The 27,278-nt window shown below is 40.2% G+C and overlaps 1 protein-coding gene across 1 annotated transcript in view; it reads left to right on the top strand.

The window, feature by feature from the left end:
• The window catches only part of CACNA2D3 (calcium voltage-gated channel auxiliary subunit alpha2delta 3), an 856,949-nt gene that overhangs the window by 601,801 nt on the left and 227,870 nt on the right, over window positions 1–27,278 (top strand). The window contains exon 14 of the mRNA XM_021694907.1: window positions 15,835–15,852. Coding sequence (XP_021550582.1) covers window positions 15,835–15,852 — 18 coding nt within the window. The remainder of the gene's footprint in view (window positions 1–15,834; window positions 15,853–27,278) is intronic.

Raw genomic sequence — 27,278 nt, 5'->3', positions numbered from 1 at the left:
TCCTTTTCTATTATAAACTTTTGAAGCTACATGTTTCTTTCTAAGAACTACTTTAGCCACATATCACAATTTTTGATAGTTGCATTTTCATTTTTATTCAGTTCAAAATATTTTCTAATGTTGCTTGTGATGAGGGGATTTTGTGATACATTGGTTATTTAGAAGTGTGTTATTTTCCAAATACCTCCAGATTTTACTAGATATATTATTGTTACTGATTTCTAACTTGATTCTCTTGTGTTTAGAGAATATATCCTATTATTCAATAATTTTGTTTCCTGGGCACCTGGGTGGCTCAGTTGTTAAGTGTCTGCCTTTGGCTCAGGTCATGATCCTAGGGTGCTGGGATCGAGTCCCACATTGGGCTCCCTGCTCAGCGGGAAGCCTGCTTCTCCCTCTCCCACTCCCCCTGCTTGTGTTCCCATTCTCGCTGTCTCTCTCTCTGTCAAATAAATAAATAAAATCTTTAAATAATAATAATAATAATTTTGTTTCCTGACACTTGTTTTATAGCCTAGCATATGGGCTTTCTTGGTGAATATTTCATATTTGTACATGAAAATAATGTGTATTCTGCATTTACTATGCCCCTTCTTCTAGAAATATCAACTGGGTGAAAATCTCTGATAATGTCGTTCATGTCTTTTATATCTTTACTTTCTGTCTAGTTGTTTTATCAACTGCTGAGAGGATTGTTGAAATCACCAGTGAAAATTCTAAATTTATCTGTTTCAGTTTTTGATTCTGCCAGTTTTTGCATTATGTATTTTGAAGCCTTATTATTAGCAGCACACATTATGTCTTCTTGATGAATTGACCATTTTATTATTATGAACTATTTTTATCTCCTGTAATATTCCTTGTCTTGAAGTCTATTTTGTTTGATATTAATATAGCCACCCAACTTCCTATTGTTTTGTATTGTTTTATTTATATTGTGGCATATATTTCCATTTTTTTTTACCTTTAACCTACATCTCTTTTTACTTAAGAGGTATTTTTTGTAGGCAAAATATAGTTGGGTCTCTTTTTCTTTCTATCCAGTCTGACAGTCTCTACTTTTTAAATGGTGTATTTAATCCACTTACATTTTTTTAAAGATCTATTTATTTACTTTAGAGAGAACACACAGGGGTAGGGGCAGAGGGAGAGAGAGAGAATCTCAGGCAGATTCCCCGCTGAGCATGGAGCCTAATGTGGGTCTTGATCTCGTGACCCTGAGATCATGACCTGAGCTGATATCCAGAGTTGGATACCTGGGGCGCCTGGGTGGTTCAGTCGTTAAGCGTCTACCTTCAGCTCACGTCATGATCCCAGGGTCCTGGGATTGAGCCCCACATCGGGCTCCCTGCTCGGTGGGAGGCCTGCTTCTCCCTCTCCCACTCCCCCTGCTTGTGTTCCCTCTCTCGCTGTGTCTCTCTGTCAAATAAATAAAATCTTTAAAAAAAAAAAAAACAAAAGTTATATATGGATTTCTGATTGCACGGGAGGTTGGTGCCCCTAACCACTTTATCTCCACTATTGGCCTATTAGCTAAGTTGTACCTCTTAGTTGTGTCCTTCGAGTGGTTGCTCTAGTGTAACAATTTGTATCTTCAACTTTTCACATCTCCCTTTCTCATAATGGAAGCAACTTACAACAGTATACTCCCATGCTCTCCTTCCATCCTCTGTGCTACTATTATTGTACTTTTTACTCCTACATATATTATAAACCCCACATAATACATTGTTTTTATTTCACTTAAAATAGTTAATTAAAAAGTGAGGAAAAAATCTCATGTTTATCCACATATTTTCCATTTCTGGTCCTATTTATTCTTTTATATAGAATCAAGCTTGCATCTGGAATCATTTTCCTTCAGCCTGAAGAACTTTTTTTTTTTAAATCTTTTCTAAAGTGCAACTCTGCTGACAGTGAATTCTCTCAGATTTTTTTTTTTTTGTCTGAAATGTTTTATTTCACCTTCTTTGGAAGGATATTTTCACTGGATATAGAATTTTAAATGTACATTTTTTTTTTATTACAATACTTTAAACCAGTAGTTCTATTATCATCTGGCTTGCATTGTTTCTGGTGAGAAGTCATTGATACTTCTTACTTTTGCACTGTACATATGTACTTTTATTTTATTGGTTGCTTTTAAGATTTTGTTGTTTTGATTGATTTTCAACAGTTTTATTATACTGTGCCTTGGTATTGGTTTTTGGTGTGTGATTATCTTGCTGGTGGTTTTATTAAGCTTCTTGGATTGGCATGTTTATAAATTTTATCAAATTTGAGATATGTAGCCACTATGTTTTCATTTCTTTTCAGTCCCTCCCCCACTGCACATGATTCTGGAATTTCAATTGCACATATATTCTTCTGTTCGACATTTTCCTACTGTCTAAGTGTCACTTGTAAGATCTGACTTTCTTAACTAAGAGAAGGAAAATTCTCTTTCAAACTTCCTTTCTCCCTCCCTCTCTCTCTCTCTCTGTTTCAATTTCAATTACTTCCATTACTATATCTTTAGGTTCACTGATTTTTCCTTCTGAAATGTCTAAATTGCAGTTAAGGCAATCCTGTCCATCCTGTGACCCCTTTTTTTTTTAAGTACTATGATTTTCAACCTTATGGGTTTTATTTGGTTTTGATTTTTACTTGGTTTTGGCATTTGTTTTTAGTTTTTAGTCCTGTCTTCATAATGTTCAAGTTTCCCTTTAAATTCTTGATTATATCTTTAATAAATAATTTAAAGTCATGGTTTCCAGTTGCATCATTTCTGGGTATATTTCTATTGATTGATTGTTTTCCTTCTTAAGAATCACATTTTCGTGTTTCTATATCTAGTAAGTTTTTTAATTAAGTGTTTGACATAATGACATCATGATTGTGGGCATTGTGGTAAGTGTCTGGATTTTGTTGTCTTCCTTTAAAGAGTGTTGAGCTCTGTTCTGGTGGCCAGTTAATTTACTTATGTATGAGCTTGGCCCTTTAAATGCTTGGTTTTAAGCTTTGGTTAGGCAGGTTTGGTGTATCTTTCAGTCTAACGCTAGTCTAGTTGTAATCCTAGGAGCAATCTTTCTGGGATTCCTACCAAATGTTCCAGGTGTTTAAAAGAGAACTCTATTCTGACTGGTTGGAACTTGTAAATTCCCAGCCATAGTTGGAGCCCAGTGGATTTTTTTAGCTTACAGCTTTACTGAAGTTCTCCTCCCCACCCCACCCCAACCCCTGTAATTGTGCTTTGCCCGGTCTTGTAGAGTTTCACCCTATACATACTCATTTTTAGTATTACATCAAAGACTCAAGAAGACCTCTCTCTAAATTTCTGGAGGTCTTTCTCTCTATAGCTTTCTCTCTCCAGTGCTCTACTTTGAAAATTTCAGCCACCTCAGCCTCTATAAACTCTGATTAATTCCTCCTCAATTCAGCATAACTACTAGGCTTTGCATGGGCTCAATCTCCCTACTCTAGGGTCTTGTAACTGCCTCCAGGCAGAGTATCATGAGTCTCATCTCAGTTTTGTGCTCTCTAGGAAGTGAAGTCTGTGTTGATTGTTGACCAATATAAAAGGACTTTTTTGTGTGTGTTCTGTCCACTTAATTACTTGTTTGTGTCAAGAGGGCTAATCCAATACTAGTTATTCTATTGTGACCACAGTAGAAATTTAGAAATAAAAGAAGATGATGATTAGTTGATTAGTTTGTTGTATTTTCAAGATTATTTAATTACATTGTTTCATTTATTTATTCATATTCAATATTAACACACATATTGGGTTTAGATTACTGTTAACAGAGAATAATGTTCATCTTTTTTTTTTAAACTTTTTAAGACAGTGGCAATTTATTGGATATGACATTGAAATAATTTTGATTTAAACGTAAAGTATACTAAGTCAGTTTAATTGCAAGATAGCCCTATTTATGCTTCTTTTTTTGTTCCTTGATCACGTTCCCTAACTTCTGAATTCAATATAAATGACAGCATTTTGTAGCTCAGGTTTTGGCATTTGGATTCAGTCAGAAGTATATGTTTTAATGTGAACTTCAGAAGTATATTAGCCTCTTTGAGATTTGGGCCTAAGTGTCACTGGTAAGATCTGACTTTCTTAACTAAGAGAAAGAAAATCCTGTAATAACAACAACAAAAAAAGCACTAGGAAATAAAGATATTGGATAAGAGTTACTCTGTTTTATGATTTAATTATAAACTAATGAAGACCATGAGAAAAATTCCACTGTAAATACACATGGACTTTAAAATTATAGGAACATGTGTTTGGCAAAATGTGCTTAAAGATTGCCAAACACCAGATTTGGGGGGGGTGGGGAGCAAAATGTATTTTGAGAGATCAGCAGTTCTAGCATATTAATAGGTCCCCTCCTTTCTAGACGTGACCAAAACAAGCCTGAAGTAGCGTGGTAGTCAGTGTGTCAGCAGGCTTGAGTGAAGGGCAAAGCTCCCTTCTGTTCTACTGCCAAGCAGACCACTTAAATTTTCGTTTTATGTTGGATTCCCTTCATTATCCATTTATAGATTATTCTAAGCTTTTTTTAGAAAAAGACTAACTGGATTGTGTGACTTGTTTATCCCATTGGGTCAAAAAACAAGGTTTGGAGTCAGTCTTAGTTTCCCCATGTCTGGCCCCTAGAGTTGTGTGAGAATTTCTCATGAGGATGTATTCAGAGGCCTTAACTCCTGGCCTGGCTTAGAATGAGCACTCAGCATGTGCAAGTTCTCATTGTTAATAAATAGCATCCACTCTTGACTTGCAAAGTGCTCAGATGCACAAAGAGAATTAGTATCATTTGACTCATGGCTTTGCCAGTTCTTCCTCTTTCCAGGTGAACATAAAATATATTCATTGATGGGCCAAGTTGAAAACAATATGGAAGAGAAGGAAATATTCATAGATTTTTCATAGAAAAGAACTCACAAACTAGAATTATAGACAAGAATTGGGTGCCTGGGTGGCTCAGTTGGTTAAGCGACTGCCTTCGGCTCAGGTCATGATCCTGGAGTCCCGGGATCGAGTCCCGCATCGGGCTCCCTGCTCTGCAGGGAGCCTGCTTCTCCCTCTGACCCTCCCCCCTCTCATGTGCTCTCTGTCTCTCTCATTCTCTCTGTCTCAGATAAATAAATAAAATCTTTAAAAAAAAAAAAGAATTATAGACAAGAATCACAGAGTGGGAAGTTTCCTGAAGGATCTCCTAATTGAGAACATCAACAGAGGATTATCTGTCACCCACAGCTCACACCTTTATCCTCAAATGTTTATTTAATGTGTCCACTTCTGTGAGACACAAAATTGATAGATAAACTACATAGTCTCTTGCTTTTACGTAATAGGTTATAATATTTTTCCTGGGCAGCAGGAAGTGGAAGGACCTTTAAGTTACAGATATCAAGATAGAGATCATCCGTCAGTGAAATGTATAACTTACCAGGTTGACCACTAAAGACTATGGCACTGACACTGGCCCATCCTTTGTGAGTATGCAGAATACATGTGCACTTTCTTTTCTGGCCCCTTTGATTTTTTCTGTGTCAAATTCTGTCTATGTAGATTTTTTTCCACTGCAGACAGAGAGGGTGACTAGAGATTCTTTCACTTTATAATTAACAAAGGATGTGTATTGAGGGGAGGGTCTTTCTGGTCATCTTTTTTAGTGGCCTAATATTTCTAGTTAAGTTGCTACACAGACTTCTTTGTGGTTCAACAGTTTGGCAGATGCCTGCAAACTCTCTTAGAAGATATCTGTTGAGTGAAGTAATGGTTTCATTGCAAACTCTTGAGTTTTCATTAATTTTCCTCTGTGGGTTTTCAATGTCTCCTTTTGTGGGGAGAGTGGGAACCCATTCATCTCTTTTGGAGGGTTTCAAGTTCTTTGGCTCATCATCTCCCCTGGTAAGACCTTCCTTGGAGGACCATTCTGGCCGCTGCTGACCCTTCTGGTTCTCTGAGTCTGTGACCTGCCAGATGGGCTCTCTGCTTCCAGACATCAAGGCCCATATCTCTCCCAGGTGTCTGCAGATCCAGGTGATGGAAAGCTGAAAGAAAGTATCAGTACCTTCCTCTGTTGCACCCCTGTTGGTACTTCCCCTCCTACATCCCTTTCTCCCCCAACCTTCTCTGTACAATGTCTCCTTATAAGGCCCTGAGTTGGCTCCAAGTTCATAGTCTCAGAGGAATTATATGACATGCATAAATTATGAAACATTTTTGCAAATTAAGTTTTAATTAAAACCAGCAGCTTAGAGCATCCAACTGGAAGCAGTCACAATGTTGAAAAGTGACACTGGTAGGGTGGGAGTTCAGGAGAAGGTCTGAGTGGGTTTGCATCCTGTTCAGATATGTCCAAAATGAATCCTGCAGAAAAGAGCTTCCTTCCCTATCAGATCCTCCTTAATCTACACTGATCCCTGGACTGCCATGTGGACCAATGTGGTTTTCAAACAGGAAATACAAATGTATCATGGTAGTGGTTTTATCTGGACTTAGCCAAATTCCCCTTTGATTCTACCAATCCATGTTCTCACAGGAAACCGGCAGGACCGTGGGCTCTCCCACATTGCCAGAACTCCATATAATTTTTCAGCAAGATGACCACACAAAATAAAGCTGAAGAATGACAATTTTAATTGGAAACTTATTTTTCCAATACAATGCAGAGTTCGAGCCTGATGAGAAATGACTTCTTATTGTGAGAATTTTTAGAACATTATAACAAGCAAAATGTCTGGGGCTTTCCCCCAGCTGATAGTCCTTAGCTATATGTAATGTGAGAATTGTTCTGGTCTGCCCATTAATAATCCACATTTTCCAGTGTCCCCCAAAATGTCTGCCATCAAGTGAATAATTTATGCAGGCTTGCTTTTCATCTAGGCAGGGCTCTCCTGCTGCAACAAAAACACCAGATTTTTTTGATCCAAAATTAAGTTTGAAAAATATGACCTTTAGTTATCAATCCACTTCTTTTCCACTAAATAACCTGGAGGTGCTAGTCTGCAATAAGCAATGCAGTGCACTCTGGAGACCCACAGCAGAGTGAACCCTTTGGCCATTTGGGGATTTTAAAGTTGAATATCATCTCTCTCTCTAAGTCATTTGAACTATGGAAAAAGTTCATCCATATAATCTAACCTTTAAAAATTACTGGAAGATTTTTTAAGATGAAAATACATAGTGCTGGCTTGGGGTGGTGAAGTGAACATTGGAAAAAGAGAATCCTGCTCAGAGTGTAAATTAGGACAGCATTCTAGAAAGCACATGGACTGAAATATGCAATGCCCTTTAACTAACAATTCAGCTTCTTGAAAAGTTGAGAGTGTGTGCAACAGTTTTACTACAAAGATGTTTATTACAAACGTGTACACTACAAGGATGTTTATTGCAGTCATTTACTTTAGTGACAAGGAGAATAGAGCCTAGATAGCTCATAAGTCATTTATCATATATTCAAATACTGGAATACTGTGTAGTCATTTAACATAATGTTAACTGAGGACAACAATGGATGTTAGGGGGGAAAATGGATGCTAGTGTCAGAGGTGGCCTTAAATTCTCCTTTTGCCTCTCTTTGACATCTGATTTTCTACAAGGAACATGCATTGCTGATATGATTTTTGTTTTAAAGAAACACTTTAAAAAGCAAGTGTGTTACAAAGAAAGGTCTTTTTATGCATATATATTTTTTTTTTTGCTTTTAAACACACTGCTGGAAAAATAAGTTAAAGTTCTGTTTGTACCCCAAACTAGATACTGAGAAATCACTAATAAATTGTATGTGGTCAGATAAGAGAACACTCAAACTGATAAAAGCAAGAAAATTTGGAGTACAGAGATAATCGTTCTCCCCATGAGTCTTTCTAATAGGGCTTAAAGGACTTCTAGGATATGAAGCAAAAATTCCAATGGGGGCTTGAATAGAAAAATCAGTTATATTTATTTTTTTATTGACCCTGTTTTTATTCCTGTCTTCCAGTCTGCAGGGTTGTCTACTTCTACCACTCTCATCATCACCATGAGCAGGGGTTAGTTGAAGCCACGAGCCCAGAGGGGTGGCCTCCCTGAGGGGATTATAGAATGAGCAACAGGGTGCCCATATTTAAGGAGGAAGAGAAGTAGAGAAAGTAAGACTGTAAGAAGTGTAAGAAGTAGAGGAAGTAGACTGACTGAAAGCCAGGGGAGGAGGAGATTCTGAGGAACAGGACAATGATACAAAGAGATACCCTTTTGTCTCCTGACTCATCTAACATTGTCATAAAGACCAAAATATGATGCCCTGTGTTTTTGTGAGGAAATTTCACATATGCCATTGGAAAGCTTTTGAGGAAATTACTTCTGAGTATTTTTGAAATTGAACAAAAATACAGGAATTTTTGATGAATCCCTTGACTTTTACAAGTAAAATCTAGTTGTGAGCAGCCATGGTGTATACTAGATATGACCAGCTCCATGTATCTATGGGAATAATGTGAACTCAGTTCTCTCAGGATGTCCCCATGGCTCCTACTAAGCTGGAAGCCACTAGAAGCTAAGTCCCGTGGATGGACATGGGGCTCAAATGATGCCATGGGCACTGAGTTCTGCCCCTCTAACTTCCCACCTTTCATAGTGTTGGCTTTACTCTTAGGCCCCATTTGGTGCACTGTTCCCAGAGGTGCATCCCCTCAGACTCTAGTTGAGAGAGGAAAGGAAAGAGGATAGAAATGGGGAGAGGGATGTAATTATTGATTACTTCTATAAAAGTCCTCACTAGATTAGTTTAGGTCACATGTCCACTCTGAGCCATTTGCTGTGGCCAGGGGAGAGTGATGAGTTGGTTGGCTTAGGTCTTGGCACTGTCCACATCAAGGAGCTTGGAAGAGTACCTTACCCAAAGCATGGGAACTACTACAAAAAGAAGGGACTTATGTTGAGAGCAAAGAGACACACGTCCATTGTAAGAGTTACGTACTGCCTAAGACACCTTATCCAGGCTTTATTACTTCTTCACATAACCACTGTGAAGAAGTGATGGCCCACTGAGGGAGATTATGATTCCAGGTCCGTGGGCTCATTTATGGACCATGAGGTACTTGGGTTATTAGTATAATCTCTCATACACTATAAGATTGGGGCCAACTCTGAAAACTGCAGAGGTTACAAGGTCAAGGGGTAAAAAGGACAACTATTATAGATCGGTGGCTGTTGTAGGTTCTCAGCAGGTATTTATCTCATGCAATCCTCACATTAATCCCTTGTAATAGTGTTACTATTACAGTCTTAGAGATGAGAAATCCAGAGCTCTGAGATAATACATTATCGTCCAAGTCCTCACAGCTAGTAAATGGTAGAAGTAGGATTTGAAACCTGGCCTACCATATTCTAAGTCTCTCCTTCCTTCATCCCTTCATTCTGCTTCCTTTCCTTCTCTCCTTTTTCCTCTTCCCCTTCCTTCCTTCCTTCCTTCCTTCTCTCCTTCCTCTGTCCCTCCAACAAATATGTACTGAATGATTAGCAAGGGCCAGGTACCGTACAGGTATACTCTGTGGTGATAAAAAAAATGAATACAATAGATGTGGGCCCTGAATGAATCTTAAATTCTTATGTGGAGAGATAATTAGAAAGTAAACAAGAAGATTACAGAAGGTGATACATGCTAAGATAGAAATAAACAAGGTGATGTCATAGAAAGACACTTGGTTGAGATAGGGACCTCAGTCAGAGGAGGTACCACAGAGCTGCAATCTGACAGATGGGTAGGAATTGGTGAGGCCAGGCTTGTGGGGGGTGTCATGGAATTGGCATGGGCAGGGGACAGAGCATTAGGCCACCAGAGAAAAGAGCCACACAAAGCCTTTGAGGCAAGTGAGGGCTGGCAAAGTACCAGGTTTATACGTTTAGATTATTCTGGATGCAGTATAGAGATGGGGCTGGGGGGATGAATCAAAGGGAGGGGATGGAAGAGCCACAATTGTGGCTTGGCATGGGGTGGCAGAAGTGGATGGATGTGGGACAGAAACTGCACCGCCAAATCTTAGCTCATCAGAGCCTTTCCGTCCTTGGTGTACAGGTTTTGGAGTTTGAGCCAATTAGCAGAACTTCCTCTGATATATAAGAGGAATAGGGATCTTTATCCACATTGCTTAATGAAGAAGAATGGAAGATTATAAATGCAAACATGCACAATAAAAATAAACGAACACAAGGAAACTTTTCAGTAAGCAGGGATTTATCGCTCATTCATAAGGCCTGAGGCAAAGGGCCAGTTTTACAAATGGAATAAACATATGTAGGCCAGGCTTTTTGTTTTGTTTTGTTTTACACAGTTGGCAGGAAAATACTTTGTTTCCCATTTGGTCTTTACATATTTCATAGTGAAATGCGTTGTTTTGATCAATAGATCTTTAATTGGAGTTTTATTTTTGAAAAGGAGTCCATTCAACTCCGGAACTTCATTGAGCAAGAGTGATGGATGGATGTCCCCTCTGTTTCCCTATGACTCTGTGCAGAACTCTGAGATATAAATGAAGTGAATAAGGAAAGTTAAAGCAAAAGCACTCCCTTCCCTTGGTGGAGGTACTGTCTCACTTTGAAGCACCTTTATTTAGCTTCAGGGACTCAGAGCGCTCTCTGATCTCCCACCTCCCCCCTGGCTCCTCACTGCTCTTTTCACTGGCTCCCTTTGGCTTCCAGACCTCTATCTGGTGGAATGTTCCTGTTCTGTCCTTGACACAAGCTCTCTTCTATCTGCATGCACTCCCTGAGTGACCTTGTCGGCATACTGATGGTGACCATGTTGCCCACCCTAGACTTCTGCCTGCTAGTCTAAGAGATATCCTAAAATTGTCAATTGTAGACACAACTCAACTCTGGAGAGCTTTCCTCAAATACTCTCCTCCTTTTGTCTTCCTCTTTTCAGTAAATGGCTGTTCCATTTTTGCATTTGCATGGACCGAAACCCTTGGATGCACTCTTGATGTCTCTCCTCCCGTATTATCAGTCTCTATCAAGTCTGCTCTGAAATAGATCTAAGGTCAGACCACTGCCCACCACCTCCACCACCAGGACCCTGATTCAGTTCTCCATTATTTCTCATCTGGATTATTCACTGCCCTTCCTACTGGTCTCCCTTCTCAAATCCTGTCTTTGCTGCTTTCTGGCCATGTGACCTTGTAGTTCCATCATCTACAAAACTGGGGTAATAATAGAACTTACCTAATAACGTTCCTGTGAGTTTTCAATAAATTAATATAGGTGAAGCAGTTAGAATGGTGGATAGCTGGCCATGGCTGTTATAATTGCCTGTCACTACTGCTGTCCTCACCATCCTAGTATGTGGTTTTCCATCCTCAAGATAACCTCATAGTCCAGAATGACTGCTAGAGCACAAGCCATCACAGGTACCTTACTGGCAGCAGGATGGAGGGAGTCCTTTTAAGGACACTATCTGGAAAAGCCACATCCATGGATATCTCATTGACCATGGCTGAACCACTTAGCCATATCAACCTCTAACAGGGTCATTTAGCTGACTCTGGCTAAAAGTTTGGTTTCTGTTACCAAAAAAAGAAGGGCAGCATAGCAGTTACTGCAAGTAGTAGTAACTATACCGTGAATGGGAGGCATGTGATATTATGAGGGCATGTGATGAGGACATATGATGCAAGAGGTCAGACAGGGGAGGCAATGACAACTGACCAGAGAAGTAGGCATTTGCTAGGCTAGCAGGGAGGGGTATGAGGGAGAGTCCTAGGATGAGGAGAGAGTAAGTGTAAATGTCTGTGACAGGAAAGGGCATGGTAAATATTTATGCTACATGGTGACATCATGCACCACATACTGAGAACTGTGGTAAGCTGGATTTTCTGTCTCCATCCAGACTCTCCCATAATGGGTGGTGCTGGAATTTCTCATTCCCCTTTCCAGTATGGGAGATGCCCAGATGGAATGGCCTGAGAAGTCCTTCAGGAGCATGGGTTGGTGCTAGTGCCCTTGGTCTGCATGAGGAGCAGCACCTTGAGCCTGATGGATAAAGCAGAGGTGGGGCTGCCGAGAGACTTGACTTTGACCCTCAGCTCAAGCATTTCCTGCCTGAGTGACCTTGGCAAGGTACTTAGCTATTCTAAATATTATCTGTTTCCTCATCTATAAACTGGGTGATACTACTGTCTAACCTGGAGGTCTGCTGTGAGGACCAACATTGCTCAAGATGAAAAAGCGCTTAACCAAGTACCTGGTCCATTGAGAGTATCCACTAAAGAGTGGCTTGTGCTGTTTTTACTGTCATCATTCATCTTCATCGCCTTTCCTCTCCTCCATTCTCTTTCGAATGACACTTTCTCAGTTTTTCCACATTCAAATGTCAGGTATCTCATGGATGCATCTAGTGCCCAGCTTTTTTTCAGGAATGTGGGACCCCAGAACATACCACTACTTTTTTCTTTCTTTACCCTTCCTTTTAAAAAGTGACTGGAGGGTGTGCACAGTTGGATAGAGAATCGTACAACTTGGGGTGTTAACCTGGAAGGAACCTGAAGCTGCCCATGCAGACTCTTATATAGTAAGTGAAGAAACAGATCCAGAGATGTGGAACCTGGTTGACAATGCCTAGGTGGTTTTTGTAAAGATGTTGCCTCAGCTTAGGCCACATGATGATGGGAAGTTCCCAGGCTGGTTTTATGTGCATCGATGGGTCAGTGAGATAGTCTGCACATATATAGATGTCCATGTCAGGCATATGGGAATCCGAGGGTTCATGTCCATCCTTCTGTCAGATTTCTTTTTCTCTTGAAAGCTGTCATCTTGGGTTATCAACATGGTGTGTTTGTGGAGGTGGTGTGGATTCAAGGCAGTTAGCCCAATTCTTTTTCCCTAGCATCGGCCTTAGGTATACCCTAGTAACAAGGTACCTTCTTTAGCAAGGTGAACACCAGTTACAGGCACAGCTTAGAGAATTTCATAAAGTCTTACATACAAGGTAAATATCCTCATGCCCTCGTGGTGCTTGTGACCTAGCAGGGGAGAGACATTAAACAAATAAGTTATGTAGAAATCATAGATGTGCTCAGAACTACAAAGAAAAAGTATAGGAAGACCTTGAGAGATCATCGTGTCCAGGGATATGGTTTGTCATTCCTGAGTTTTTAGCCCACAAAGGACATTGCCATTTGGCTCTTACATTCTTTCCAACAAAACTCAGACATAACTTCAGAATCCTTCTCAACACAGCCCTCCAGACAGCCATTACTAATCAGTCAGACTTGGCTCTCAAGACAAAATCTATTGGCCATCCAAGATTTGGCACATTTCCCAGCCCTCCCTCCACCATCCCTTTTTACAGACAAGCATCTGGCCAAAGGCTGGAAGGCACATGCCTCAAGACTCCAGCCAGAGGCCCCAAGTGTCCGGCTGGTCAGGTTCCCAGCTCAGGCTCGTGGACACCGTCTGTGACTATTGGGTGGATGATGTGTTGGCAGGGGAGCTGACTCCCGAGCAGTAGCATCTGTGGCTGCTAATGATCTGATCTAAATATGCTGTGTTCTATTCTGAAGCTCATTCTCAGAGGTCCAACCTGTTGAGGGCACTGCAAGCTGTCATTTCAAAGCTTCAAAGCTCAGATAGGAAAGTGGTTCTTTGTTCTCATGAGTTATTTCTTGAGGAAAATATATGTTTTGTGGAGAGTTTGAGGACAGTCTTAAACTGAGGACATCACCACAAAGGCCTAGTCTCTCATTTTCCTTCTCATGTGCTTAAATGGGTGAGTCAAAAAGAGGTGTTTCCTGCTTGGCTGAGATGAAGCTTCCAGAAAGAGAGAGAGAAAGGGTAGCTCTCCTTTCAGAGGCCTGTCAAGTCCGGCAGTTTGTGCAGGACTGAACCTTGGTATTTATTTTACAGTTCATCAAACATTTGTAATTCTCAGGGCCCCCCGTGCATTTCATATGACAAGCTGTGATTCAACACAAATGCTTTCCTAAGGAAATGTGCATTTATCATTCCCTTAATGTTCGTGTCTCTACCGTTTCTTTTCCATTGTATGAAAAAAATGTTTAATATTTAAAAGACTTTACTTGAAGTGAACCCTCATTTTAGGCTCAATTTCTCACCTCTTGATACATATTTTCTGAACTCTTAAGAAGCACTGGAAGAACTCACAAGCTTCCTTTTTGAATAGTAGTCACCGTAACCATAACTAGGATGAAAGAATCAGAAAAGCATGCTTGTACTATTCCTATTTCCTTAAATTGGGAGACCTTTTGGGATAAAATTGCTTGAAAAATGAGTGTTGGAGAGGTTGGGTCTGCTCTTCATGGACATTCTCCAAATTATTCTGGAGTTGTCTCTGAGATCCAAGGCATTTTGTTGGCTTGTGTCTATCCCTTCTGCCCTTTGCTGGGCTCTATCTACAGGTGCAGGGCCCTAGGAAGCCCTGGTCTTAGTGCATATGAAGAGAGAGCCTTCTTCCCAGGGCTAAATGAATGGGAAAGGCAAAGGTTCAAATGGGACCCCAAGATGTCTGGTTTAGTTATTTTTGCATCTTCTAGCACTTCCAATGTTATAAGCGCTAGAGAGAAAGAGAGAAAAGTCTACTCTCTAATTTCCTAGTGTTTGTGGCCTTTGCTGTGTGAGTTGGGTTGAATTTGCACCTTCTAAATTTAGGCAACCCAGCTCTACAATTTATTATCCATGGGACATTATATAATTACTTACCCTCTAGGTTCCATTTTATTTTTCATCTATAAAATGAGGATAATAAGGGTACTATTGGGTTGCTTTGATTTGGTAGGATAATGCAAATAAAAGGCTTAAAACAGTGCCTGGTGACAAGTTCACACACAATAAATGTTAGTCTCTATGATAAGAAGTAAGTCTTGAAAATGATGTAACTCCTAGATTTGGTATTTAATACATGGATAATGTAATTTCCATTTCAGATTAGAAAAATGCTTTTCAAAACATTGCATGCTCTAATGGCAGTCACAAATACAGTGGCATTAAACCACAGCCTAACAGTCTCAATGTTGAAAAATAGACATGTCTCGTAAATGTTCATCTTTTCCCACATACCTATAATTTCAGTTTCTTGCCTGTACCATTGAGAAAGCTATTATGTCTTATTTTATGGATTAACTGACTGCCTTTTCGTTGTTCTTAGAATATCAGCTTTATTTCAAATGCACAAATCCTTGTGCATGCTTTCTTAACCACCAATAAAGGGAACAGTTAATGTGCTACAAAGCAAGAAAAATTGACTTTAAAAACAGAACATTCTTCTAATGGTCTTACCTTTATGTACAGAAGAGTTTCTCAACTTTGGCACAATCGGCATGTGGGCTGGATAATTCTTTTTTGTGGGGGGTATCCCCTGCATTGTAAGATGTTTAGCAGCATCCCTGGTCTCTACCCACTAGAAGCCAATATCTCTGGCTCCCTCCCCTCACCAGTTTTGACAACCCCAGATGTCTCCAGACAGTCCTCCTCTACTAGGAAACCATTGGTGTGCAAGAAGGAGGAATTGGGTCTTGGAAATGTGTGTCTGTGGCCACTGAACAGAAGAACCTCAGGTCTAGCATTGCGGGAAGTTGCCAAACTGCCTGCATGGGAGTGGTGATTCCCAAAACATATGCTCACAGATTATCTGTTGATACTCTGGATTCAGAGAGCAGATTGAATAATCAGCACCGTAGCTTAATTTGGGGAAATGACATGGCTTTAGTTTTATTTCCCTCTTTTTCTTCCAGTTTTGGTTTTTCCATTTGCCAATGGTGATCAAATGAAGTTTTACAGTTAATCTTGACTTTTTATGTAATGATTGCTTTTTTCTTTTCTTTTTGTTTTGTTTTCCTATTGTTTTTCAGCTCCCTCAGGCACAAAAGGTAAACTCTTTTCCATAACATTGCAGTCATCCCCAGAACTCGCAAATTGTGCATGTCTCCATGACTTTGTGTGTTCAGTACTGTTCATGACCAGTGAAATGGTTTTCCTCTTAAAACTTCAAAAGCCTGAGGTTGGGCAGGAGCAGAAAGACCACCAGACTCATCTGTCCACTGTCTCCCTGCCAAGGTTGTCCCATCAAAGAACCCTATTATGGCCAGTAGTTTGGGGGCAACTCTGCACCCATACATTTTGCTAAGAATTCTCAAATAATAGGTCCAAGAGTCAGTTTAGCACATTCCTTCAAACACAGCATTCCAGGTCTTCCCTGAGGTACTTTCCCAGGGATACAGCTAATGTGAATAATTTGTAAGGCCCAGTGACTAAGTTTAGATTCTGGGCTCTTAAGCCAAATATCTGAAGACTCCCCATGGGTTTCATTAATTGCAAAATCAATAGCTCCTTTGCTTGTCTCATCGCCTGTACCACCTGGAGAGAATTAGAGCAAAGTTCTTGCCAAAGTCAGACCCTTTCACTGGTCCTCATTGTCTGTCTGAGATGATCTGGTTTCACCATGTAGAATGTTCTCTGTCTAGTAAGATTCCATGTGATTGCCATGCTGGCTTTGCTCTGTCATCCCCATGGCATGTCATTGTATCCTAAGGACAGTTACAGAAGAAAACATGACACATGATGCCTGCTGACTTGTTCTGGGATATTTCACAAACACAAGCAAGATTTCCAGAAGACACAGTGATTTCTGGGGGCCAGATGTGGGTTGGTTTTGTTTCAAGAGTTGAGGTAAGGCACCTCCCCGAAATGTAAGCAGTACCTCCCAAGCTTTCCAGTTTGGAGCAAAGATGATTTGATTCCTTCCCGTTGAGAGAGATAGTGCAACTGCTCTGCAAAAGACAGTCTGTTCAGACCATATGGACAACCAGAGGCCTAGAAATCATTACACAATTACTCAAATATATTTGAGATATTTAAACAAGGCAAGACATGCTAGTGTGTGACTTGGCTTGTGGTAATGTTTGATTACACTTCAGTGCCATCACAAAAAGACTGAACACTTCATTAAAAGTTCAAGTATTTGAGAACAACAGCTTCCAGAATAAATATATGGTCAAAATTCCACATTATCTGGAAGGATCGGCATCTTTAATAGGTTGTGCTTTCTTAATTGCCCACACTCGAAATTTCTTTGTAAAGAGACTTAACAAATTCAGTGCCTAAAACTGGACCGGCCTCAACATACTGGAATTTATTCATCAAGCTTCCACTGATCCATATACAGAAGCATTCTGTTGTAGAAGATTCCTCATGACTTTGAGGTGCCATCAGCCATGGAATTTTAAAACAAGGTTCGAAACAAACCAACAAAGAATATGGTAAGAACAAAAGTTGCTGGGACATATGATTCTTCAATAACACTTAGCTCCCTGCCCTCTTTCCTTCTGTCACTCACATCACATGCCACACAAATAGAAAGTTTGGAATTGAGGAGGATGCCCCAGTGCCTTTCTGAAAGATGTTGGACCATCCAAGGGCTTGCTGTGCAGCCCTGTGTCACAAGGAATAGCTCTTCCTGCCCCCCCCCCCCCCCCCCCCGTCCAATTCCTCACCATGGATACAAACTGTCTTTTTGTTAAAATAGAGAAAGGTACTTACCTTAAAAATTATTAAGAGCCCTGCATGAAAAATGGTCTCAGAACTCCTTGGAGTCATTTCTGGGCAATTCAGCTCTTTAGAGAAGGAGTTTAAATTAAACCTTGGGGATCTGGGCTGGAAGGTGGAGAGCAGCTGAGGAGAGTCACACTGCAGATGGAAGGCACCCTGCGTCAGGGCAGCTTATCTCAGTTGCTGGTAGATGAGTATCAGTGCCCCTCACGCCCTTCCCCTCTCCATCCCCAGTGTTACTTCAGTGACACCTACAGAACACTCTTCTGGAAATATGAGGTTCCTAAGAGCATCAGCCCTCCCTCAAACTCATTGTCCTGCTGCCTGATCAGCAAGGAATATGGTGGGTTGCATCCCAGCCTCCATCCATTTGTGACCATGGGCGAGTTAATTAACTTCTCTAAGCTTTAGGATTCTTTTTATTTAACAAGAACAATAGACTAGTTTTCCAGTTTTGTTATGAGAGTTCTTTCTTTTACTTGTGCCTAGCACAGAACCTGCCATGTACTAGACACTCAAAAAACTTAGAGTTTCTACTACCATTTGCGTGTCTTGGCTTCTGATGCTCTAGAGAACATATGAGCAGATCATATGGGATGTGTTGGTCTGGGGTCTCTGCAGTGATTTGTGGTTCTGACTCAAGCCTAATGAATAATCAGGAGATGACAAAAGTGCCGGGAAGATCCGTGATGCTCCTCTATTTCATTAAAAACTCTCATTACCTGACTTCACCTTTTATGTGGAGTCAGAAGGAAATGCAGATTGGGCTTGAAACCCCAACAAAGCAAAGGCTTCCAGGGACAATTGTTTTGAGATATTTCTTCCCAAAGCCTTTGACGTTACCCATAGATTTCAACCAGCCATGGACATGATTATAATGAGCCCCTTCCAAACCCAAGAGTTTGTTGTTCTGGGGGTAAAAGGGAGGCATCTCCAGCTGTTACGTCTTTGGCCTGCTTTTCACATGAGGCCATGGGTGCATACATTGGACCACATGGTGTCTGCATTTGTCCTGTGTTTTTGTTGGAATCTCTCTTTGTATCATCTGCAACTGTTTTCTCCATAAATATTTTAAATAGTTATGTCTCTGTAAACATGCTTACTTTAATCTCTTAGCTGATCTATCACTGAGAATGTCCCATTTGGGTGTCCCTCATATGTATGGTAGTCATTAATGATTGTTGGCTAGAAGTTAGTTTTCATAATTCTGATATTTTGAGGGTCTTTCAAAACTTATCTTCTAGCTTATGACTGTTTGCTAGAACAATGGTTTGCAAAAAGAATTTCATTTTGTTTTTACTGTGATTCATTTCTAGACTCTATAAATTTCAACCCTTGCTGTCACATTGGGATAGTACTAACTGATGATATGCCTAATCAGTATTCAATATTTTCACTTCATGCAGTGAAGTATCCTGAAGTTTTGGTTAAAAACCATGTAGCAATACAGACCCGATGCCCTCAAGGCATCACAAATCTGTTCTTTTTAGTGGAAATTGAACCACTTTCTCCAGTGGATTGATTGTCCGACATTGAACAATGAAGAAAGGTCCATATGTAAGAAAGATTTGCCTTTTTTTTTTCTTACATGGAACTTCTTGACTTCTACAGAAATATCTGGGAGATCCCATTTTATAATAATAACACAGCAGAATTACCCAAAACCATTTGCAAGTGTATTTTCAATTGCCACTCACGGCAAAAATAGTCCATTTTTTTCAAACTGCATATTCATTCAGATGGGTTTTGTCTACGGAAACGAAATATCATTTGTTCACTGCATGATTAATCATTGTAGAGTGGGGCCTTGACTACTTAAAGGCAAAAATACTCTTGGGGGAATTCCAAATTTGGCTGTGTACGCGGGTTAACTCCCCCACCCCCATCTGTATCCCCTTCCCTTTATTTTATGCTGCCTTCTCACAACTTTGGAGTATGTCAAGAGACCTTTCCATGAAGGTTTCGAGAGTGCTCTGTCTGGCCCGGCACTAGATTAGTTAATATCAGTCTGAGAATTCTGAGCAGCATAAGCATTTTTCTCAAAACCATAGTTAAAGAAAACCACATCTCTAATCCTGTTTGGGACAGCAATTGATGCATTCAGGGCTGCACAGTATGGCAGAAGGATCCCTGTTTAATAGCCCAATGACATGTTTTGTTTCCTGTTAGGAATAGCTAACTTGCCTTCTTGAACAAACACAGCAGGGCTCAAGATCTGTTGTTCTACGCCTGCTGTGATATTCTGTGCTGCTTAACTTGTATGAGGACTCAGGAGTGCATAAATTAGCTTCTTAAATGGAGGTCGATTTGGGGGTTTTCTTTCAGGATGGAACTGGCTTATTAATATCCCCCCTGAGTGTCCATGGGATCCGGAATCCATTTGCATTTTCTTTGTGTCCTTGTTTATATTATATTTAGGAGGGATAAATGGAAGCATTCATTTCCCTAAAGTTTTTCTTCCCCTTTTGCTTTTTTTTCTCCCCTTCTTTCTTTCATTTGTCTCATGCTTTAGGTCCAAAGTTGTGCAAGTAGAATCTGGCCTGTTCTTATCTCTGGGTAATCAGATTTCAGCAATTGTGGGGCATCATTTATCATTCTTCGCCTCATTTAACTTCTGTACTTTGAAATGTTGAATTCACTGTCATTGAAAATAGAAAATTGAAAGTTTGCAAAGCTGCTGTTTTCATAGGACTGTAGGTCCAGTGATTTTCGTGTTCCATTACAGTTATATAACCAGCAAAATCCGTGCAAATCAAATGCGAAACCGAGAGGTGGTAACTATTTACATTTGGTTCTGGTTTATGACTCATTTGCTTTTACCTTTACATGCTTTGTGTGTGAATTATTATATCCTGTTTTGATAACCCTGTTTTCCCCTTTTATCATTTACTGTTTTATAGGAACATGTACAGGCATCTTTTATATGCATCCCCGAGCTGGGGCTGTTAAGATTGACTACACTGAGTCTGTAAAATGGTAGCTGCCACTCGAATTAATAGACCTGCTCTGTGAATAAGGCCAGGGAGGAAAAAACCAGAACAAGTCTAGCCACTGCAGCTTTCCCGTGGCCAGTGTGATGAAACTCTGGAGATCAGAGTCACAGCATATTGCTGAACTGGAATGATTATCACAGAGTCCCATACTTTGTTCCCCACTGTAGTTCTGTGTGGGTATATTGGTGGCAGTCCAGATCAGCTGACAAAGAAGGTATAGTTTGCCCATTTCATATCCATGTGAGTGTTGGTGAACCCCTCTCCCATAGCCCTCTCCAACTCTGTGTTTGAGACCATTAGTATAAGAATGCAAGACCTCCAGATTCAAAGTGCATGGCTCCCCATTGGCGGGAGGGCTGGCAGAGCATATGGATCAATGTGGGGTCATGGAGTTCCATGCGGAAGCAGGATGCTATTTGCCTTTCTTGTTGGAAAAAGCTAATTGGTTAATTTTAAACAAACTCATAATGTGTGTTTACTTGTATATCTGGAAAAAATGTTCAAGTTTCATCCCATTTTAATATAAATTGGAACTTTCATAGGATTTTATAACAAGGATAAAAGCAAGGTAAGAACCAGAATTCAATTATGAAAAGATATATTCTTTTTTTAGTTTTTAGCTTTTACACTGTTAGGCATGAAAATTGGTTAAAAATAAAACACAAAGCCAAACCAAAACAAAACAAAATGAAAAACCTCCAAGAATACATTGCTAGTACATATGAAGAACTTTCATACTTGCATGTTTTAACCCAATAATCCTCTTTCATAGAAATAATGTAACCTAAACCGGTCAGTGACTTGCAATTTTACCTGCAATGAGGAAAAGAAGAACCAACGTACCCAGCAATAATAAAGTGGTGGCAAAAGTCACCCAAGTTCCAAAGGATAGGAAGCCATTATAAAATTGTGGTCAAAATGAAACTGAATAATATAAGAAAATAAATTAGTTTTAAAATCAGAATATAACATTTTATGTACATTATGCTTTTAGTGTGTGTGTGTGTGTGTGTGTGTGTAAACATACAGATGTACAAAACAATACTGGGAAGAAATGCATAGGCATGTCTCATAGTGGATATTTCCTTCTGAGAGGAGAACAAGTATTTTGCTTTATTCTTAATACAGTTTGGTACTTTTCAAACCCTGTGCAGTGAACATGTATTTTTATAAGTAACTAGTTATATTTATAATAATAGTGAACTAACTGTGTTACTCATAAATAGTGAACTAAATGTATTACTCATAAATGGACAAACAAGGCTTAGCCTAGTAATTGTTTGCTGAGCCTAACTCCAGAAACAAATGAAAAGCTGGGAAATCCAAACTCTGTTTTATTTTTATTTATTTATTTATTTTTTTTTTTTAAGATTTTATTTATTTGACAGAGGGAGAGATAGAGAGCCCAAGCAGGCGGAGCAGAGGGAGAGGGAGAAGCAGACTCCCCGCAGAGCAGGGAGTCTGATGCAGGGCTCAATCCCAGGACCCCAGAGCCACGACCCGAGCTGAAGGCAGACGCTTAACCAACTGAGCCACCCAGACACCCCAAACTCAGTTTTAAAAACACATATAAACACATAGATTCTTGGTTCAGACAGCTCTGATCAGAAGATGTGATGTCTTACATAGGACAAATCTAAAAAGTACATTTGTTTATCAAAACTCTTCACTTTCTAACAGAAAGAGAAATCATCTTTGGTCTTTTGTCAAAGGCCCAGTCCACGTGAGATGCTTAGAGCAACATGGATCTGAGCCTGTGGTCCACGGAAGTGCAGGGGCACAGTCGAACCCCGGTGGCTACCTACCCTACTATAACCTCACTTGGAGGTGTTGCCTCTCCTACTCACGGTTCAGTGCAGGGCTTGTTGGAAGGAAAGACTACCTTGGCTTTCAAATGGGAAGAATGGAGCAGAGGAGTATGACCTTTGCCCCATTCTGTTCCCACAAAGTCCAGCCCTTTGTGGTGTGCACGAGTGACAGAATGGGGCCGTCCCACTCTTATGGCAGAGGGAAGAGAGCCCAATTGTCCAAAGACCAACTACAGGGTTGGCTGGAAGTGGAGTAGAGGCCCCACACTGCCAGTCCTGCCTAGCAAACTTGGGCCGAGGACGCCATCACCCTGAGCCTTGGTTTTCTCCTTGTAATGGGAGACTCTCCTGAGAAGCACATGAACAGTGCTTGCCAAGACCATCCACACTGAGTGCCCGACTGGAGGGGAAGCCAGTCATGGAAGGAGGAAGACCACCCATCATGCTAGTAGAATACCTTGTTTAATAGAAACAAATTTGACACGAATAAATTATAAATGGTTTTGAAACACTGATGTAATCTGATGTTTAAAAAAAAAAACAAAAACAAAAGTAGGTATTTTTGTAAAGCCAAAAACCAAGAATTGATTTAAAGATCCCTAGTATCTCAATGTTTCTAGTCCCAGACTTAATGTTTAGTGTCTTGGGAATTCAAAGTCTTTAAAAAATTCTCATGTATTTAAGATACATGAATGTCTTCTAGTATTTATTTAAATCAAGCATAACTATAAAATATGACTGTCTTGAGGTGTTAAAACAATAGAAACCCTACTCATAACATTACTAAAATGAAACTGCCTTTCCTTTTGAAAGTCAAAGAAACATCTGAGTAAAACAATGGAAGTTTAAAAGATTGTTTTCATTACAATTGTTCTTACCTCCCCAAAGAAATATATACACCCTTTTTTTTCTACAAAGAAAGTAAGGCAGAGGATTGAGAAGAGCTATTTCACAAAGCCAATGAATTTGGCTGTGGTGGCATTAATGTCAGCATGACTTATGTCAAGCCTAGGGACTGTCTTGAAGAGGACATCAGAGGACACCTGAAGTTCTGATTTCCTTGCTTCTAGATGCCATTCTCCAGGGCTCGCTTATTGACCCAAGGGCAATCATGAGCTCAAAGACTTGCCATTTTGAGGGTTCCTCTCTATTTATTAGTAGATTTAGGACAGCTGTATCCATTACTTGACACACTAAGATGTATTTCCTGAAAGCGGTATATGAATCTACACTTCATTGGTCAAGACCCTGGAAGAGAATATCATTTAGGGGACACCTGCATGGAATACTTTAATGAAGGAAAGAATTAGGGAACCCAAAGGTGTGGGATTCCATGAGAACGCATTTGTGATTGCATTACTGTGTTTCTGTGAGTTCTGTAAGAGAGAAGAAGCTAGAGTGAACACACAGTAAAAAACACCATTCATTCTGACACAGGGCTAATGAAAATCAGTACAATTCATTGACTCATCTGGAAACCAAATCTATGTCAAAATGTAAATCTAAGCCAAGTCTATATGAAATCAATGCCAAATCACTGTCAATGATATTAATCTGACTTTATGGGTCCTCATTGGAGTGATTTTCTTTGTGGCAGGTATGGTACGAAAATGCCATGAATTACTCAGGAGAAACACACACACACACACACACACACACACACCATACACTCATCACAGGCAGAGCCTTGCCTTTCTTTAGTTTTTGTTTTTTGTTTTTTTTTGGTATAATGTTTTCATACAAACTATTATAATTTTTGCTGACAGAATTGATCTACCTTATCACTTCTGCCCACTACCATGAGATTTTAATTTTAATAAAGCAACTGCCTTTACAGTTTTTTCTTTCTAAATGGAGTCACGTACTTGTTGGTCTGGTCATAGTTCAGCTGGCTGATCCTTTTTCCAGTCATGTTATTAGCTGGTCAGACCCCCAGTTAATGGATCTAGATTCATTACAAACCCAAGTGTAGCCAGGTTCCACGAGAACTGCAGGGATGGCTCTGTCCGAGCTTTCAGACAACTCACACCAGAGGCTTCGACTGAAATGACCCTCTGGGGTTAAACTGGAGCAGTTGTGCAATCCTGCACAGCAACAGGGCTAACAAGTTCAAAAACAGAAAGTTAGATGTTTATCCCTTCAAATTCATTGGAAGGATTTTGGAAAACCCAACCGAGTTTCATGAGGTAGAAAAATGTCAGGCAAAGTACTCATGCCATGGTATGGATTTTCTTTTTCCAGAAATGACTCACAGAATTGAACCACTTGCTGAATCATGAGCCCTTGTGTGCTTGGATTGGACCCATCCATGTTTGCCCAGGCCTGGGATGCAGTAACTAATTTGGAGGCTGGGTGCTTCTGCAGCATCTGTCTCTTCTTCCCCAGCCCCTTCCTCCCAGCAACTCCCTTCCCAGTCTGCTTCCTTCCTAACCTCACTCCATATTCACAATTGCAATAACCAGCCTCTCCCCTCCCCCAGCTGCTTCCTAAGGCCTTCTGTTTAACTATTAAAGCCACGATGTTCTATCATGGGATAAAGGAATAATATTTTTCTCTTTTGATAATGCAGTTCAAATGGAGAGATGGATTGTTCCAATTTAGTAGAGCAATGGGTGAATTTCAGAGGAGCTAATCAACTCCTCTCGCCTCACCTAGAATGGTCCTTATAAGAGCATGTTTACTTGTTGGATGTGCCAGGCACTGTACTGGGTGCTTTACATCTATAATTCTACTTAATCCTCCCAAGCACTATGGACAATATTCCTACTTTAGCAATGATTAACGTGGTTCACTGCACTCCAGGCTCCTTAAGGCAAAACATGATTTTTGTCTGTCCTTCACAGAAAGGAGGTTGAGGGAATAGTGATTGGGACAGGGCCTCTAGCATCTGATGGGTGAAGGCCTAAGTCCCCACCCTGCTGCTCTCTGTGAACCAGTGCCAGGTACTTTGCACCTTTATTTCTTCACCTACAAGATGGGCATGGACACTTTGCAAGGTCTGTGTCAGGGTTAAATCTAAGGCTACATAAATATAAAAACATTTAAAGCAGTGTTTTTTAATAGCAAGATGTGCTTGGAAATAGAGATGGATGAATGGATGATGGATGGATGTTGGATGGATGGATGGATAGATGGAAGGATGGATGGATGGATGGATGGATGGATAGATGGAAGGATGGATGGATGGATGGATAGATGGAAGGATGGATGGATGGATGGATGGATAGATAGATGGAAGGATGGATGGATAGAAGGATGTATAAATAAAAATGACTCAATTAAGTTTGGGAAACCTGCTCTGGGATTTAATTCCAGATGCTTCTATAGCTGATTCTCCTCTCTGTGCTGCTTTCCAGAGAAGCCATAGTGGTCAACTAAGCTGTTACACGAGCATTCTGTCCCTACCAGTGGCAGCAGTATGTAAGCACCAGGCGCTCAGAACCTCCTCACAGTCCCACCACACTGGTGCAGGCACAATATGCCTACATACTGAGTGAAGGAGCCAGGAGCAAGCAGAGGCCCCAGGATATAAAAGGACAGGTTTGCCCAAATCCTGGTACCAAGTCTCTGTGACTCCTTTTCCTCCTTGGGCCTCGGTTATAAAATAAATGAGAGGGCAGGATTGGAATCCGTTCTTTCCGGGATCATTTGCTGAGCACTTCCCAGGTACCAGATCTATGCTAAATGCTATGGATACAAAGAGGGATCATTCCCAGCTTCTGCCCTAGAAGTTTACAAACCCTCCAGAATTTTCAGTTTTTCTTCCAGCTACGGTGTTCAGTGACTGCTGTATTAACAGTTTGCACAGATTTGGTCCTAGATGGTATCTTAGGTTGTAGAGTAAATATGATTATCTTTGTAGTGAAGTCTGAGAACATCTGGTTCCCATTTCCACTTTGTTAGAGAAGGTTTTATGGAGGAAGCAACGTTTCAGGGGGTCTTTAAACAGGGGGAAGGTTTTATCCCAGAGCCCCAAAGCTCTGACAGTTGACTGTCTTTTCAGGCATCTATTTGGGAGGTGTCTAAACCATGTTTGTGAAAATATAAATGCCCCCCTATACTGGGGGGGCGGGGGTCAGTTATGTGTCATAGCCCATAATGAATATTAGCCAAAATCCGATGCCCCATGGTAATTTGTATTGTAATTATTCTGGGACAGTCTTGAAATAAGCATGTTGCACCCTAATAAACAAACAAAGCAGTTTCTTAAAACAGCTTTCAGATATGTCGATCTGTAATATTCTCTTGCCCATGGGTTTACTTGTACATGTGTCCCTGACCAAAAACCACATCTCCCCTCTGTCTAGATGTTTACTCACAAAACATATTCCCTGCTTAATGGCATATCTCAGAAACACTGAGAAAAGAGGAAGCAACAGAAAAATTTTCCCAAATAATAACAACTTTATTAGAAGAAAGTCATTTTGAGGGCATTGGGGGATGGGTTAGCCTGGTGATGGGTATTAAAGAGGGCACGTTCTGCATGGAGCACTGGGTGTTATACGCAAACAGTGAATCATGGAACACTACATCAAAAACTAATGATGTAATGTATGGTGATTAACATAACATAATAAAATTTTAAAAAAAAAGTCATTTTGAGATTCTCTTACAGATGTTCCAACATTATCCAACACTGTCACTCACAAAGTTGTCTTCAGGTTGTTAAGAAGAGAAAAAGAGGACAAACAAATTCAGCAGTTGAGTTCATACAAGATACAAAGTTCAAAGAGGGAAATCTGTTTACTTTTGTATTTAGACAACTTAAAATACAGTAACTCTCATAAGAATTCAGGGTCTCCAAATCTTAGATGCAAGTAATAATGATTCAGTAAGAAGCAGAAATGTCTTGGCTAAAAGCAAAATATCACTTATGGAGCATTCTTGAGGACTGAGTGACTGCACTTTACCAAGACAATCAAATGCAAAGCGAGGGGAAATGTTACT

The sequence above is a fragment of the Neomonachus schauinslandi genome, chromosome 1, assembly GCF_002201575.2.
Source record: "Neomonachus schauinslandi chromosome 1, ASM220157v2, whole genome shotgun sequence".
NCBI classification, from domain to species: domain Eukaryota; kingdom Metazoa; phylum Chordata; class Mammalia; order Carnivora; family Phocidae; genus Neomonachus; species Neomonachus schauinslandi.
Note: the sequence above shows the minus strand (reverse complement) of the source record. Positions and strands in the feature narration are given on the sequence as shown.